The 15,879-nt window shown below is 42.8% G+C and overlaps 2 protein-coding genes across 3 annotated transcripts in view; both read right to left on the bottom strand.

Annotated features, from left to right (window-relative positions):
- The window catches only part of TSGA13 (testis specific 13), a 93,026-nt gene that overhangs the window by 45,620 nt on the left and 31,527 nt on the right, over positions 1-15,879 (bottom strand). The window lies entirely within an intron of this gene.
- Positions 8,689-12,023, bottom strand: KLF14 (Kruppel like factor 14). Its single transcript, XM_023250574.1, has one exon. The coding sequence runs from the start codon at positions 12,021-12,023 to the stop codon at positions 11,040-11,042; it is 984 nt and encodes a 327-aa protein (XP_023106342.1). The 3' UTR covers positions 8,689-11,039.

Genomic DNA, 15,879 nt, shown 5'->3' on the forward strand with positions numbered 1-15,879 from the left:
ATAACTGTAATCCTTCCTTTCCCTTGAGTTTTTACTGATTCTATGGATCTGCAGAAGACTGACTAAATTTACCTTTGTTTTATTTATACTCGGTAAATATGTTCTCCTGTTAGGACCCAATTAGGTGGTGGTGGTGGGGAACCCTGTTCTTAGCTCCACCTTCGGAAGTAATAACTTAATCATTAGCCAGACTAAAAATTGGTGTGAGGGAGACGTTTTGAAAAATATTAATGTAATTTTCCCCGCTTATTTTCTTCCATGTAACCTTTCTCTTTTTACCCAGAGGCATCCATTTGCCTCAGAGAACATCATGATTGGTATAGCAGGAATGCAAAGGTAAATAATGATTCTAGTTCAGCTCTTGAAGCCTATAGCTAAATAATAGTCTTAAAAACTTTGTTGGGAAAGTAAAGGAAGTTCTGAATTTTAAACATTCTCAACTATTAAGAGGAAAGCATGTGGCCTGGACAAAAAGCTTTGCTATAATCAATAGGTAAAGTTGGAGTGTGACGGTGGGAAGTTGCCATCTACTGAGGGTGGAAGTGAAGCGCTCTTTCGGTTGGAAGAGCCAAGGATAGAGGGAAGATCAGAGGAGTTGAGACTAGGCTTACTTGGTGCTTAGATCCCTTAGAAAGAATCCATCAGCCCCTTTATTCCTTAGGCCTTCGCCCAGAATGGGGAAGATGGACACAACATCAGGAAACCCAGATACGTTGAGTAGAATCTGAAGTTTCTGGGCTGGTCCTTCACTTCCATTCCACGTTCAGCATGGCGTTGGGGCAACAAAGTGCCATTCAAGAGGTAATTCCAAAATGGCTGAGAGGTGTCTAGGCAGACGGACTTGTGTCTGCATTCCCGTTCCCTGTGGCCTTGGTATGGTATAGAGGGGAACCAGAATGTTTTTCATGCCTTGGTAAGAGGGTCCAGAAATGCTGAGAGAACCCAAGGTCCAGATGAGGTCTGTATTTGGGATGAGAAAGTCTCATTCTACAGAGACCTCACAATGAGAGGCTGTAGCAGGAACAGAGGCTCCAGCAGTGAGTATAAGAAAGGCAGCCCAAAGAACCAGACAGGACCTGTTGCAACCCATTGGGCACAAGCACTATATGCCTAGGGATCCCCAGAACAGCCACACATCATGGAAAATGAGTGAGGACCAGAGAACAGCACAGCATACAGCTCTGAGACTGCCTCCCTTTCTGCCCTCAGAGAAACATAAGCTCCCAGCATTCAGAAACCAGGGTAGGAAGGAGGGATAAAGCCCTTGGAAGGAGGCAGCCCTGAGAGAGTGTGACACATTTCCATTTTTCCTCTATCGTTAACAGAAGTGGGAGCTGGTTAATAAGGTGCAGTTAGCTATAGGTACAGTTAGCTACCATCTGTAAGTGTTGGCACATTTTTGTATTGTTTTTATTTTCTTCCCCTTTACCAAACTAGAATATTTTGAAAGGGGAACTAGAATTCTAGGTCAAGCTCTGCATCATCACGAGCTATCGTGGAAAATAGAGGGACAAAGAGTATTCTGAAGGAGGAGAAAGGAAAGAAGTGCTTTGGCGTTGGAGGAGGGTTTTCTTGAGGGAATTTGGGGGCTTGGTTCCTGTGTGATTTAACCTTGGTTGGCATTGCCCCCCTCTCCTGGCAATGAGCTTAGAAAACGGGAATGAGTGTCCGAATTCCTACTGAGGGGTGGGGGAGGCGTTCAGGGAAACCCTGTCCAAGTCCTGGGATGGGCACCAGAGCTCCTGAGCTGACCCCCCTAATATATGGGCCAAATGGTTCTTGATCGCATCAGATTCTTAGTGTACTATACTTTCTCTCCATAGAAAATAATCTACCTTTGCCCCACTAATGTTTTGTACTTTGATTTTTGTTTTGACTCTGATATTCTGTCACACCTGCTTACTTTTATTAACATTTGTCTGGTGTATCATTTCCTACCCTACCATCTGCTTTTCTTTTCTAACCAATAGTATTTTCCCCTCCTAGAAAATATATTTTTTAGGGGCGCCTGGGTGGCGCAGTCGGTTAAGCGTCCGACTTCAGCCAGGTCACGATCTCGCGGTCCGGGAGTTCGAGCCCCGCGGCGGGCTCTGGGCTGATGGCTCCGAGCCTGGAGCCTGTTTCCGATTCTGTGTCTCCCTCTCTCTCTGCCCCTCCCCCGTTCATGCTCTGTCTCTCTCTGTCCCAAAAATAAATAAACGTTGAAAATATATTTTTTGATGTTTTAACTTAGGCATGTAATATGTGAAGATATTCTCCTTTTAAAAAAGCAAAAGTGGGGCACCTGGGTGGCTCAGTCAGTTAAGCATCTGACTCTTCCATCTCAGCTCAGGTCATGATCTCGTGGCTTCGTGAGATGGAGCCCTGTGTCGAGTTCTGTGCTGACAGTGTGGAGCCTGCTTGGGATTCTTTTTCTCTCCCTCTGTCTCTGCCCCTCCCTGCTTGTGTTCTCTCTCTGAAAATAAATATATGTAAACAAAAAATTTTTAAAGAGCAAAGGCATTATATACATAAGGCTAAAGACCCACTGACTATCTCTCAGTCCTGGTTCTTTCGTTAAATTGCTTACTATCCTTTGACTACTTTTTTGGGTCCTTATCGCTCACGTTTTTGGTCCTTTATATATTCTGGATATTAATCCTGTGCCTGTTAATTTTTTTTTCAGAGTGTAGCCTGATATTTAACTTTGCGTAGACTTTCAGATATAAAATGTCTTAGAATTCTGAAGCAGTTAAGTCTTTTTTTTTTTTATTTAAAAAAATTTTGAGTCCTAATAAGAAAGGCTTCCTCAACCAATATGATACTTTCCAGGTTTTTTTTTTTTCTTGCTAATAACTTTTTATTGCTTAAAAATGTTTAGGTCTTTACCATCTGAAATTTATTTTTCTGAAAGATCTGAGACAGAAAATAATGTTGTGTTTTGTTATTTTGTTTTGTCACAAAGAGTCAACTATCTCAATAGCATTTGAGACTAATGTCTTGAGACTAATCTGTCTTTTCTCCACTAATGTGAAATGGCATCTCTCTTATATACCAAATTCTTCTATATTCACAGATCAATTTCTGAGTTCTTCACACAATTCCATTTGTCTTATTCCTGCACTATACCACACTGTTTAATGACCACAGCTTTGTAATATTTTGATATCTGTAAAGCAATTATTCTTCCTTTCCCCCCACAATCTACTGTAATATCTCCTTGAAAAAGTTTCATTTAAAATCCTTTTTTGGGGGAGGGGGTTGATTGGAGTTGCATTAAGTATATACATTTGAGGAAAAGACTGACATCTTCATAGTATTGAGTTTGACCACCACAGATACATTATTTATCTCCACTTAGCTATATTTTCTTTTATGTCATTCAGTAAAAGTTTTATAGTCTTGCCTATAAAGGCTCTTTGTTATTAATTGCTACTGTATACGATATCACTTCGTCTATTACATTTTCTGATCGATGATTGCTGGCATATAAGAAAGGCATTGATTTTTCTCCTTTTTTCAATTAGTGAAGCGAATTACACTGACAAATCTCTACTATTGAATTAATATCGCAGTTTTCAATAAATTTCAATGATCGTAATGCATTATTTTTTCATTCACTACTGAGTTAGAATTTCTAATATTTTACTCAGGATTTTTGCACCCATCTTTATAGATAAAAGCTTTTTGTTGTTGTTGTTGTTGTTGTTGTTTGTCTTTTATTTGTCTTGTTTTGGTACTACAGTTAGCTTAATTATATAACATAAAGTAAATAGATAATTTTCTATCTCTTTCTATGATATGTAACAATTTTAAAAAATGGAAATTATTTGTTTCTTTTTTTTTTTATTTTTTTTCAACGTTTTTATTTATTTTTGGGACAGAGAGAGACAGAGCATGAACGGGGGAGGGGCAGAGAGAGAGGGAGACACAGAATCGGAAACAGGCTCCAGGCTCCGAGCCATCAGCCCAGAGCCTGACGCGGGGCTCGAACTCACAGACCGCGAGATCGTGACCTGGCTGAAGTCGGACGCTTAACCAACTGCGCCACCCAGGCGCCCCAAGAAATTATTTGTTTCTTAAACATTTAAAGAATTTGCCTATATAACCACCTAGACCTAATGCCATTTTAGGGAACACAACTCTGATTGCCATTTTAATTTCAGATTTTCTACATTTTCTTAGACTACCTTAAAATTTTCTGTTTTCCTATAACATTACCCATAATTTTCAACTCTATTGATACAAAGTTGTTTGTATTATTCTGGTTTTTTTTTTTTAATTTTTTTTTCAACGTTTATTTATTTTTGGGACAGAGAGAGACAGAGCATGAACGGGGGAGGGGCAGAGAGAGAGGGAGACACAGAATCGGAAACAGGCTCCAGGCTCCGAGCCATCAGCCCAGAGCCTGACGCGGGGCTCGAACTCCCGGACCGCGAGATCGTGACCTGGCTGAAGTCGGACGCTTAACCGACTGCGCCACCCAGGCGCCCCTGTATTATTCTGTTATAATTTTAAAATTCTGCTCGTGTGTTACTATGATTTTACGTCTTTTTTTTTTATTCCTGATAACTTTTTTTGTGGCTTGTCTCTTTTTTTCTCAATCATATTTCTTAAATCCGGTTTTATTAGTTTTTTTTTAAGTACTCTACTCAATTTTTTCTTCTGTTTCACTAAGTTCTGCTTTTATGTATGGCAGTGTCTTTCAACCTTTTTTCATCATGACCCTTCTAGGAGGCTTTCAAAACATTTTTTCTGTAATCATCACCTCCTCCCCAAATCCTAAACCACCCATATAACGTATATCTGTTTATGTTGTATGACCTTTTGAAAGGCCACACTGAATTGTAATAGTAAGCGTATTTTGACCTCTCAAGAACCAATTTTTTGCTACCTTGGGGGCAGTGATCTTTCCCATTGAGAATGCATGGTCTGTGGTAATGTCTTTTTCTACTTTCTTTGGGTTTGTTTTCCTTTTTTTTTGGAGATGAAAGCTCAGTTCATTCACTTTCAATCCTTTTTTTTGTTTTTGTTTTTGTTTTTAATAAACAATTTAAGAGGTGCCTGGGTGGCTCAGTCAGTTGAGCATCTGACTTCGGCTCAGGTCATGATCTCATGGCTCATGAGTTTGAGTCCCACGTTGGGTCTCAAAAAATTGAGTAGAGTACTTAAAAAAAAAAAACTAGGGGCGCCTGGGTGGCACAGTCGGTTAAGCGTCCGACTTCAGGCAGGTCACCATCTCGCGGTCCGTGAGTTCGAGCCCCGCGTCGGGCTCTGGGCTGATGGCTCAGAGCCTGGAGCCTGTTTCCGATTCTGTGTCTCCCTCTCTCTCTGCCCCTCCCCCGTTCATGCTCTGTCTCTCTCTCTCCCCCCAAAAAATAAATAAACGTTGAAAAAAATTTTTTTAAAAATCTAATAAAAATAGATTTAAAAAATATGAGAAAAAAGAGAGAAGCCACAAAAAAAGTTATCAGGAATAAAAAAAAAAGATGTAAAATCATAGTAACACATGAGCAGAATTTTAAAATTATAACATTTCAGAGCCTGGAGTCTGCTTTGGACTTTGTGTCTTCCTCTCTCTTTGCCCCTCCCCTGCTAGCGCTCTCTCTCTCAAAAATAAATAAACATTAAAATTTTTTTAAATAAACAACTTAAGGCTATAAATTGCATTTCTTCCTCCAGTTGTTTTCTTGCATCGCAAAAGATTTGCTAGGTAGTGCTTTTGGTTTTCATTCAGATATAAATTTTGTAATTGCTCCTGTTATCTTAGTCATGTAGAAGTCTGCGTTCACATTTTCCAATGCATGAGGTTTTGGTCGTATTTTTGTTGTATTTTCATGTGATTAGCTGCCTGGAGTTTTTTAAGACTGTCTATTTTACTATACAGTCCGTAAGAATTCCTGAAATCTTTCAACGTTAAGTTTGATGTTTACTGGAGGCTTTTGATGTATACTCTTTATCAATTTAAGAAACTAACTTCTTTGTTACTAGTTTGCCAAGGTTTTTTCGAATTAAATCACAAATTAAAACTCACATTGGTAAGTTGTAACAAATACTTACTTTGGAACCAAATGAGATGATCATGCTTATGTCTTCCTGATTTCTATTAACTTAACTACTTTGATATATTACATGTGTTTCATCCATCCTATGCTTTCCCTTGAGACCTAACTCTGTACATTCTCCAAGCCATATTTGTATTCCTATTCCATTCAGTGGTGAGACACCCGAGACTAAACAAAAATGTTGAAAATAGTGTCTCCATATTCTGTATCCAACCTATCTCAATGTTAAAAGGGTGATTTTCCAATGGTTTACCTACAGATTCAGGTAGGTACCTCTCAATATTCTCTTGGATCTGAGATCCCTTGCAGAAGTGGGCATTTTTGTTTTCTCTCTGAGAGCTTGCATTCTTCTATTATATCTCATTGGGTTCCAATCACATCCTCTAACCTAGTAATGACTAAACTACCACTCTCTTTCATAGTCTCATCTTTAATATTGGTGGGCTTCTGATATTTTTTATTTTCCATTTGTATAGTCAATTCTATCCTCTCAGAACACAACCTTTCTCCTAAAGAAATCCTTCCCTTCCTCCAGTTCAACTGACCTGTCTTTATTCATTTTTCACCCTCCCACTGCTTCCATTTTGACTTCAAGATCTAAATATATATTTGAAACAAATATGATTCCTGCTTTATTTCCTCAGAAAACTTGACTCCTAGGGAAAGAAGAATCCAGGCATACCCTTTCAAAATACGCTTCCTATTCTTTGGGGTTATAATGGCATTGCTTCTCTCTACCCCAAACCCATATATCACAAACATTTGCATCCTCTTTTTATTTTCATGATTAAAAATCACCATTACTCTGTGACTGAACACAGACTGAGTCCCTGAAATTTCACTGTCAGGGCTTATATAGTCAACATATCTGGCACCAGCTTGGGACATAAATAGAAGGTGCCTATGGATACCCCTCATGAAAGAAAGACCTTGACCCCTCCCATAGACCTCTCTCTGGATGCAATTCAAATCAAGACAAAAGGGAACCAAATTGGGTGCAATTGATCTAATGCCACCTGCTAATCCCCAGCACAGTTTAAGGACTAGAATCTCCTAAACTTATGTTTTGAAGTTCACATGGAACTTATGCCATTCTACCTTAAAGTCCTTATCTACAATCATGGCTGACAATAAAGGCACAAATTGTTCCACTCAATAGTGCTTTTTCCTTCTGCAGAAAGCCTGTCTCAACTATATCTACGTGAATCAAGATCAACCATAATGCCCTGTGCAGCCCACTTTTACAGAGTCATATGTCCAGTCCCTCTAAAAAGGTAGCTTGTGTATGGAAGCTAGTTACTATATGCTGCTAGGACTCAAAAAGGCCAAATAACTGAAGAGTCCAAGATCACTAAAGTGCTAAAGCCCTATGCCCTGGCACACAAGATGTCCCATCTCTGCACATCTTATTTTGGTTCCCTAATTCCAGTTAGAGTGCTATTTCTCAAGATACTTCTCAATGTATATTTGCATGTGTTGGGGCTTAAGGGAGAAAATCAATTATATCCCTTTCCTAGCTAAGTTCTCAAACAACTGAGTAATAGCTATAGGAATCAGACTAATGAGGATGAACATATCAGTATTTTGTTGATGAAGCTGTACCTATGGCCAGAATTGGGCTTTCTAACACAGTATCTCTCCCCCACCCCTCCCAATTCCTGATGTTGGGATTACCCTCCCAAAGGAGAATATACAAAGGAAACACTTACCTAGAGAGCTGCAAGGGCCATGGCTGCTCCAAAAGTGGAGACAGAGAGAGGTGCTCTTCAGACCTGCCTCTGGAAGGCAGGCCTGGGCCTCAGCAGGTGTACTTATTAGGTGAAAGCTGGATCTGAATGGACTGCATACACATTGCAGTCAAAGAGGTACAAAAGAAAGAACTTAGAGCGTGTGTGTGTATGTGTGTGTGGGCGCGTGTGTGTAAAATGACCCTCTTCCCTGTGTCTCCATCAGAGAACACAAACTTCCTTTGGGGAGAAGTGAGTAAGAGGTAGAAACAGGGGCCAAGAGTGGTATCCCAGTATGGTTCCCTACCTGGAGAAGAACAGGAAAATAGGAACAAGTGACAGAATCTTGTCCCCATGGTTGGCCTGTACTCTTCACACCTTCCCAGTGGAGCTTGGGGATCCATTTCCCTCACACCCAGATGTGTGTGTGTGAATGCGTGTCACATTCCAGCTTCCAACCCAGAATTCAGAAAAAGTCCTATCAGTAGATTCTGTTACTAGGTCATTCCTGCATCAGAACTCAGGATGGCAGAGGTGGGGAAGGGCCCAGAGGTTCAGGCTGACCCCAACCAATCCCCAGACTCATTCAGTAATTGACCTCCATCTGTTTAACAAAAAGAAGCAAAATAAATACCAATAAAACTAGGAAGCCCCTTCCAAGACATTTCATCAATGACTGCTCTTCAAGAGCTGTTGGTTGCTGGAGTGAAAAGGGTAGTAATAACCAAGACTAAGAAGGACTAGCCTATAAATCTTGCCTCCATTATCTAGCTACTCTAAGTGTTTTGAGTGTCTCCCTCCCCACCATCCCAAGTCCTAGGAGAGGTCATTGGAAGACATGCCACACTTAGATTGTCAGAAGCCATCCCCAAAGTCCCCAAGGTCGAAGAACCCAAATAAGGACACTGCTTGGGAGCTTGAGAATCAAAAGTTATTTATCAAAGGGTGGTTGGAAAAGCCAAGCTCTCTTGAGCCCAATTCCAGAACAGTCAGTGGGAGTCTTTCTCCTATTAACTTCATTGTTCACCTACCCAATGGCAGATCTTCTACTGAAGGAGACAAAGGGGAAATGACAGTCTTCAAGGGGGCCTGGAGTGCCCTTCCTATCCAGTCTCAGCTGAGGAGACAAACAGAGCAAAGGGAGGACTCTTCCCCCAACCAAAACCCACCTCCACAATTGGGGGCCTCCTCTTCCCATATATAGCTCAAAGAGGGCCCCACCCTCCCTGTTTAGTCTGCACCAGGGAACACTGACTTCTTCAAAGTCACAGGGCATACAGTTTGGGTCCTTCTTATGGACATTTCCCTCACTTAGTAGAGACCCAATGTCAACTTTGCATCACTCACTCTCTCAAGGAAAACAGAATGCCCAGGACCAGAGGAAGAATAGAATTGGCAGTGAAAATTAATCCACCAGGTCAAAAGATAAAATCTCTCCCCAAATGCCAAAGAGACATTCCCACTCTAAATCCACATGGTGTGAAGGAGGGAATGGACTCAACAGGCTAAGAAAGGGGCTTTTAAGCTAAGCACAACAGGCATAGTGTTCAGCAGGGACTGGACATTTGAAGCAACCTAGAAGTGGCAGGGAATGGGAAGGGAGGGAATACTGGTAGCAGGAAGGGAGAGTGGTGTCCTTTGATTAAGGGCCCAGAGAGAGATGAGGTGGGGTAACCAAGCCTGAGGGAAAGAGCCACTTAGAAGGCCAGATACCTAAATTCTATTCATGGCTTTTGCCAGCAACTCAGCATGAGACTTTGAACTTATCTAGGCTTCAGTGTCTTCATCTGCACAACAGGGGAAAGCGGTTTGTTTAACTAGATGCCTGTTATGGTCCTTTGAGATTATGGCACCCTCCACAAGATATTCAGGAGGGGGGCGCCGGGGCCTTACCAGAGCGGGAAATTCCTTTCAGCCCCATCTCTAGTAAAAAGGTCACATGTACACACATTCACACGTACATAAGCAGAGTGACCGACAACTTTGTTCATAGCAGCAGAGACACATATAGAAAAAATAAATACTGCTGATGCTTGATTCCTGCATTGGGGCAGAAGGGTCCTGAGGGTATAACTTGGAGGGACTTCAAGGTCAAGGGAGAAGGGTCCTCCTATTTGATAACAATTTTCACCTTACTGTTCCTTCCCCAAGTCCAAGTCCAGGGCAGCCAGATCTTTGGAGAAAGCCACTCTCATCTTCCCCTCCCCAAACCGTCAACTCATTCACGGCAAAAACAAAAATGCACAGATCCCAAGGGAAATAACCCCCTTGTTAGCCACTAAGAAATGAACAGAATCTACCACACCTGAGATTACTTGGACTGGGCAGCTGGAACCACACGCCCCTATTTCCCTGAATATTAACAATGATCCTGAAAGGTCTTGTTTTGGACCTATCTCACCCAAAGTCACTTGGGTGTGCCCTCTGGCTAAAAGGGGAACTAGCCTGGACCACTCTCTTATTTCTGGTACTTTCATGGTTGTTTCCAAAATTTTCAACCAATCTCACTGTGAGAGTGAGCCAGGAAGTTGCCCTCCCCAAGTAGGAATCCAAATGAGAAGAAAGGCTACGGCGCAAGTGCAGGGTTCCACACCATGCAACAGGACCTGCAAACAGACTCGCAACACTCCCCAGACACCAAGAAGCATCTCCCAGCCATACATTCACATGGACTCTTACATGGCCTCTCCTACCAGAGGTAGCTGGGGCAATTGGGGAGTGGAGGACATCAACCTCCCATCAACCTGGGATCCCTGTTCAAAAGATACTAAAAATAAATTAGTAAACATTGCTATTTACAGAAATAGAAATCATTTCTGTTTCCAAAGGCCTCTCACCATTCCAGTCCTGGACATTTCCAAGACTGCCACCCCTGAAACCCTCTCCAAGGTCCGCCCTGGCGGGTGGATAAGACACTAGAGTCCTTTGAGACTGGGAGCTCCTCAGGCACCTGAGAATTCCAGTTTCACATCTCTGGTTCCAGGGGAGAATCTTCAGGACTCTGGAGAGTACGGGGGTTCATCCCTTTTTCACCAGTTCCTGGGGGCTGTCTTGAGGCAACCCTCTCCCCTTTAGGTTGATATACGTGTTGTAAGAATTCCTGCTATTTTCGGGCCCCCAGTCCCTCCCCAGGGTCCAACGTGCCTCCCTGGACCCATCCTCCGAGCAGAGGAACCAGTCTGTGCCTTGGTCTAATGACTCTGGGAGAGAGGGTTGGGCAAGGAAAAGGCAGGGACAACGGTCTGGGCGATCGTCCTTGTGGGGATGACTAACAGCAATGACTGTCAGACAGGCAGGTGGTGAGGCAGGGCTCCTGGCCGGGGATGGAGGTGGAGCTGTCCACCAGGCTGGTGGGTTGGGGGTCGACTCGGGGAGTGCGACGACGCCCGCGGTACTCGATCATGTCAGGATGATAGGCTGGGTGGCGGCGAGCATGCTTGGTCAGATGGTCACTCCGGGAGAACTGCTTGGGACAGAGGGGGCAGGAGAAGCGCTTCTCGCCCGTGTGCGTCCTGTAGTGGCGGGCCAGCTCGTCGGAGCGCGTGAACTTCTTGTCGCAGTCGAGCCAGTCGCAGGAGAAAGGGCGCTCACCCGTGTGGGTGCGCTGGTGGGACTTCAGATGCGACGACTTGTAATAGGCTTTGTTGCAGCCCGGAAAGGGGCAGCGATGGCGCTTCGCTGCAGGTGTAACCGGCCTCCGACGAGGGACTGGACCTGTGGCGGGGGCGGGGCCCGCCCCAGGGGCCACGCCGGGGACCGCCCCGGGGGCGGCAGGCGCTCCGGAGACGGCAGGAGCGCCTGGGACCGCGAGCGCGCCGGAGGAGTGCGCGGGTCCGGAGACCTCGGCCGCGCTGGAGGCCGGGGTCGGCTCTGAGCCCAGGGTCGGGCCGGAGCACCGGGTCGGGTCGCAGGAGCCGGACGAGGCGCGCAGAGCTTCCCCCGAGTTCTCCCCGAAGCCCTCCCCAGAGCCGCCGCGCAAGTCAGCCAAGACGCTTGCAGCCAGCAGGTGGGGCGCGGCGCCGCCCGCGCCGGGGCTGGGGGCGGGGACCTGGGGGAGCGGGGGGACCGACGCGGGTCCCGGTGGCCCCGGACCCGGCAGAGCGGACTCCGGCGGCGCCGCACCCACCTCCGAGCCTGCGGCTCCGCCCGCGCCCTCGGGGTCCGGCGGGCGGCGGTGAACCACGGCGCCCGCGGACATGGACACCAAGCACTCAGCGGCGAAGTAGTCCAGGCACGCCACGGCGGCCGACATGCTGGCACCGCCGGGCCGCCGGCAAGCGCCGTCCGAGCGCGGCCGGCCGCGGGCGAGAGAGTTCTCGGGAGCGTCCGTCCCGCAGCCTCGGAGCGAGAAGCAGGAGGCCCGGTGCGCGCCGCCCGCCGCCCGGCGCCGCCGCCGCCGCCCGCGCGGAGCCCGCCCCGCCTGACGCGCCCCTGACGCACCGGAGCCCGCGGGGGCGGCGGGACCCGCCCCGGCCCGCAGGACACCCCCTCGGAACGCGGGGCCCACCGGGCTAAGTCATTTTTAACAGCCTAAGAAATTATCTTGTCTTCGCTTTCTTGCCTCTGCTGGTGAGCCAGGTAATTTTAATAAAGAGAAAACTCCCCGATCGTAACTTCTGGGCAGCCTGCCGGCTTCGCGCCCCCCCACCCCCCCTCCTCGCCCGCTGGTCCTCCGCCAGCTGGGTGTCCGGCGGAGTCCGCGAAACTTTTTTTTTAAGGAAAAAAAAATGCTAATACCTGATCTGTCTTTCGATTCATAATTACGATTGTTAGTTAAGCGGGCTGGAATTACAGTTCATTTCTGTCCGCCGCTCTCAGACCGAATTTAAAATATCCCCAAGTCTGCATCAAAAAAAAAGTTTTCTCATTTAACAGTTCCACTGTAATCCGGAGTCGGTACCAATTCCCTAAATAGATCCACTACGTAGCCATTAATTAATAGCATTTCGAACCAGAAACATTTCTAACCTTGAAACAGCAAAGAATCCTCTCATGGTTGAAATTGAAACTTAAAATCCTTTGAGTAACGATTTAACTATTCAACCAACGAAAGAAAAATGCATGTTTAAACTGCATTAACCTGTCACAGGCATACAAACAAATTTCCACGCTGAAATATAAATTATAGACTAGCAGCGAGATAAACACATTAAAATGGACTCCCACAATTTTAATAATAGAAAGTCACGTTTCCAATTAGGCAACATCTTTTATTTTTCTTTTGACAAAAATTAAAAATAAGAAAATGCAACAAATGATATAGAATTGCTCATTGTGACTGTGGGGGGGGGTTCTTTTTATATAATAAGGTATATGTTTAATTTTTTTTTTTGCATTTCTTCATTGCTTTCATTTTTTTTTCCTCCTTTGATTTTTAAAAAATTAAAAACGCATAGAAAGGCAAGCAGGATGATTTCCAAAAATAGTCCCAGCACGGTTTTTGATGCACACAAGCTTTACTATATAGTGTTGAATTATATGCATTTTATTTGTAATTCTTCAGTACTTTTTCTTTTGGAAATTAAAAATACATATATATCAAGAATAACATATATTCGTGTAATTGCTTCCTAGAATAATCAAATGTAACTTATTTGCTTCAGGGTTTTTTAATTTATATTAAAGATTGCAGATAGAGTTGAATGTCACTTTATCTCCCTCTCCAATTCAACTTTCTCCCTCCTTGCATCCCTAGGTTATCAGCATCATAAAGAGTATATTCTTACAGCAGTTCTTATAATACCTTTAATGCCTAATTACTTATATGTATTTATATGTAAATATAGATTGATGCTTATGTGTTTTAAATTTTCTTTATAAATGGTACAGTAATATACATGTCATTTTGCCACTCACTTTTTCTCCTCAATATGATTTTGACAACTATCCATGTTGTTACCTATAGAATCTGCTTTATTCATCTCAGTGGCTTCATTAATATTATCAGCTATGTTAGTTTTATGGAGATGCCATTCTCAACCAGATAACTGTTATAAAGTTCCTGGCCTCAAAATTTTAGACAATTAACCCAGTGCATCTACACAGGTTAAATTTGTGTCAGAGCATTCTTTACTAGCTGCTTTTCATTTTATTATTTGGAAAAAACGTACAGATCTTTAACAATGCAGAGAGTATATCACATGCATCCGTGTACCTGTCATGTAATTAGTGAATGTTAACATTTTGCCGTATCTGCTGGTCTTTTTTTTTTTTTTTTTAATTGAACTAGTCAAGATTTCTGACTAAATTGAAGTCCCTTTGTACTCCTCCCCCAAACCATTCTTCACCTTTTTCTCCAAAAGCAAACACTATCATGAATTTAGTATGTAACTTTCCAATCTAGGTTTTATACTTTTACTACACATGAACCTATAAGAATACAGAATACGGTTTCATTTGCTTTTTCAAATATACATGTGTGGTGTTAGACTGTACGTATTCTGACTTGCTTTTTTTTTTTTTCTTCGTGGAATGTTTTTATTCTTTATCTCCATGTGGATAAATATAAATCAGTTCATTCATTTTAATTGCTATATTGTAGATCCATGCATATAAATGTGCCCTGTTTATTCATTCCCCTATTGATGAATATTTAAGCTGCTGCCAATATTGGGGGCAATGCTAATACGAACATGCGTGTACGTGTGTCCCTTGCACATACGTGAGAATTTCTCTCTGAATCTGCCTAGATGGGGAATTGCTAGGCTACACGCACAATTTCAGTTTTATTAGAGATTGCCAAATGGTTCTTCAATTTACACATCCACCAGCAGTGTGTAAGAGTTGTTTCCCTCACATCACTTTCTACATTCAGAATTTTCTAATTTCTGACAATTTGAGTTTTTGAAAACCCAGTCTCTTGTTGTTTTATTTGCATTCCCCTCGCTGCTAGTGGCGTTGAGCACTTCTTCATATATTGATTTGCTATTAAGGTTTCAAGTCTGTGATTTGTTTTTTTTACAGACCTCACCCATTTTTCCAACGGACTGTGTATGTTTTCTTTTTTTTTCCTCTTGTTTTATAGGCGTTCATACGTATAAACATTATATTTTCTCAGTCTGTGGCTCGTCTTTTGACTGCTTTTGATGTCTTTGGTACTACAGAAAATGTAAAATGCAGTCATATTCCTTGATCTCTTTATAATTTGTGTTATTTGTATCTTATGAAAGAATTCTCTGCATACCTGATACCATAAAAATAGCATTTTTTTCCCTTAATATTTTAAAGTTTTGCTCTCCACACTTATAAAGCTGATCCCTTTGGGACTTATTTTTTGAATGGTGTAAAATAGGAACTTAATTTTACTCTCCCTTTCCCTCCTTCCCAGTACGGCAAACCTGTTCTCCTGACTTGATTTACTGGACAGTCTTCCATTCCCCATTAATGTTTCATGCCACCGTGATGAAAATTAAACTTTCATATATTCACGGATATGTTCCTACCTTGTCCTCTTCCACTGATCAAACCAATTCTGAGCCAATACCACACTGTTTTAATTCTTACGGCTTTATAACAAGTCTTCAGGTCTAGAAGGGCTTTCCCCCTCCCCCCACCTTTGTTCATTTCTAAAACTCTACTGGCTATTTTTTGGACTTTTATTTTTCCATATTAACTTTAGCATCAGTGTGTCAACTTCCACGGAAAAACCTTTTTGGTATTTTCCCGAGTTAAATTTATAGGTTAAATTTGGGGAGATGTGATATCTTTATAAAATTGAGTCATCTAATACCTTAATATCACTCTGATTTCTTCATATCCTTCAATAACAGTTATTTATAAATGACATAGTTTATTTATAAAAACTCATGTCCTTCTTTGTTAGATCTATTCCTAGGTACCTTACGGCTTTTGTTGCTATTATAAGTGGGATCATTTTTAAATTTTTTAATTGGTTATTGATATTGTCTGGAAATATTACTGAATTTTGGAACAATCTTGTTTTAGCAAACATACTGAATTTTCTTGTTAGTTAAATAGTTTATTTGCAGTTTCTCTTGTATGTTTATATAGATAATCATTTTATCTGTAAATAACACTCGATACCTGTCCCCTTATCTCATTGGAGGGGCTAGAACCTCCAATATAACATCAAATAGTAAGAATGACAG

The sequence above is a fragment of the Felis catus genome, chromosome A2, assembly GCF_018350175.1.
Source record: "Felis catus isolate Fca126 chromosome A2, F.catus_Fca126_mat1.0, whole genome shotgun sequence".
Taxonomy (NCBI): Eukaryota; Metazoa; Chordata; class Mammalia; order Carnivora; family Felidae; genus Felis; species Felis catus.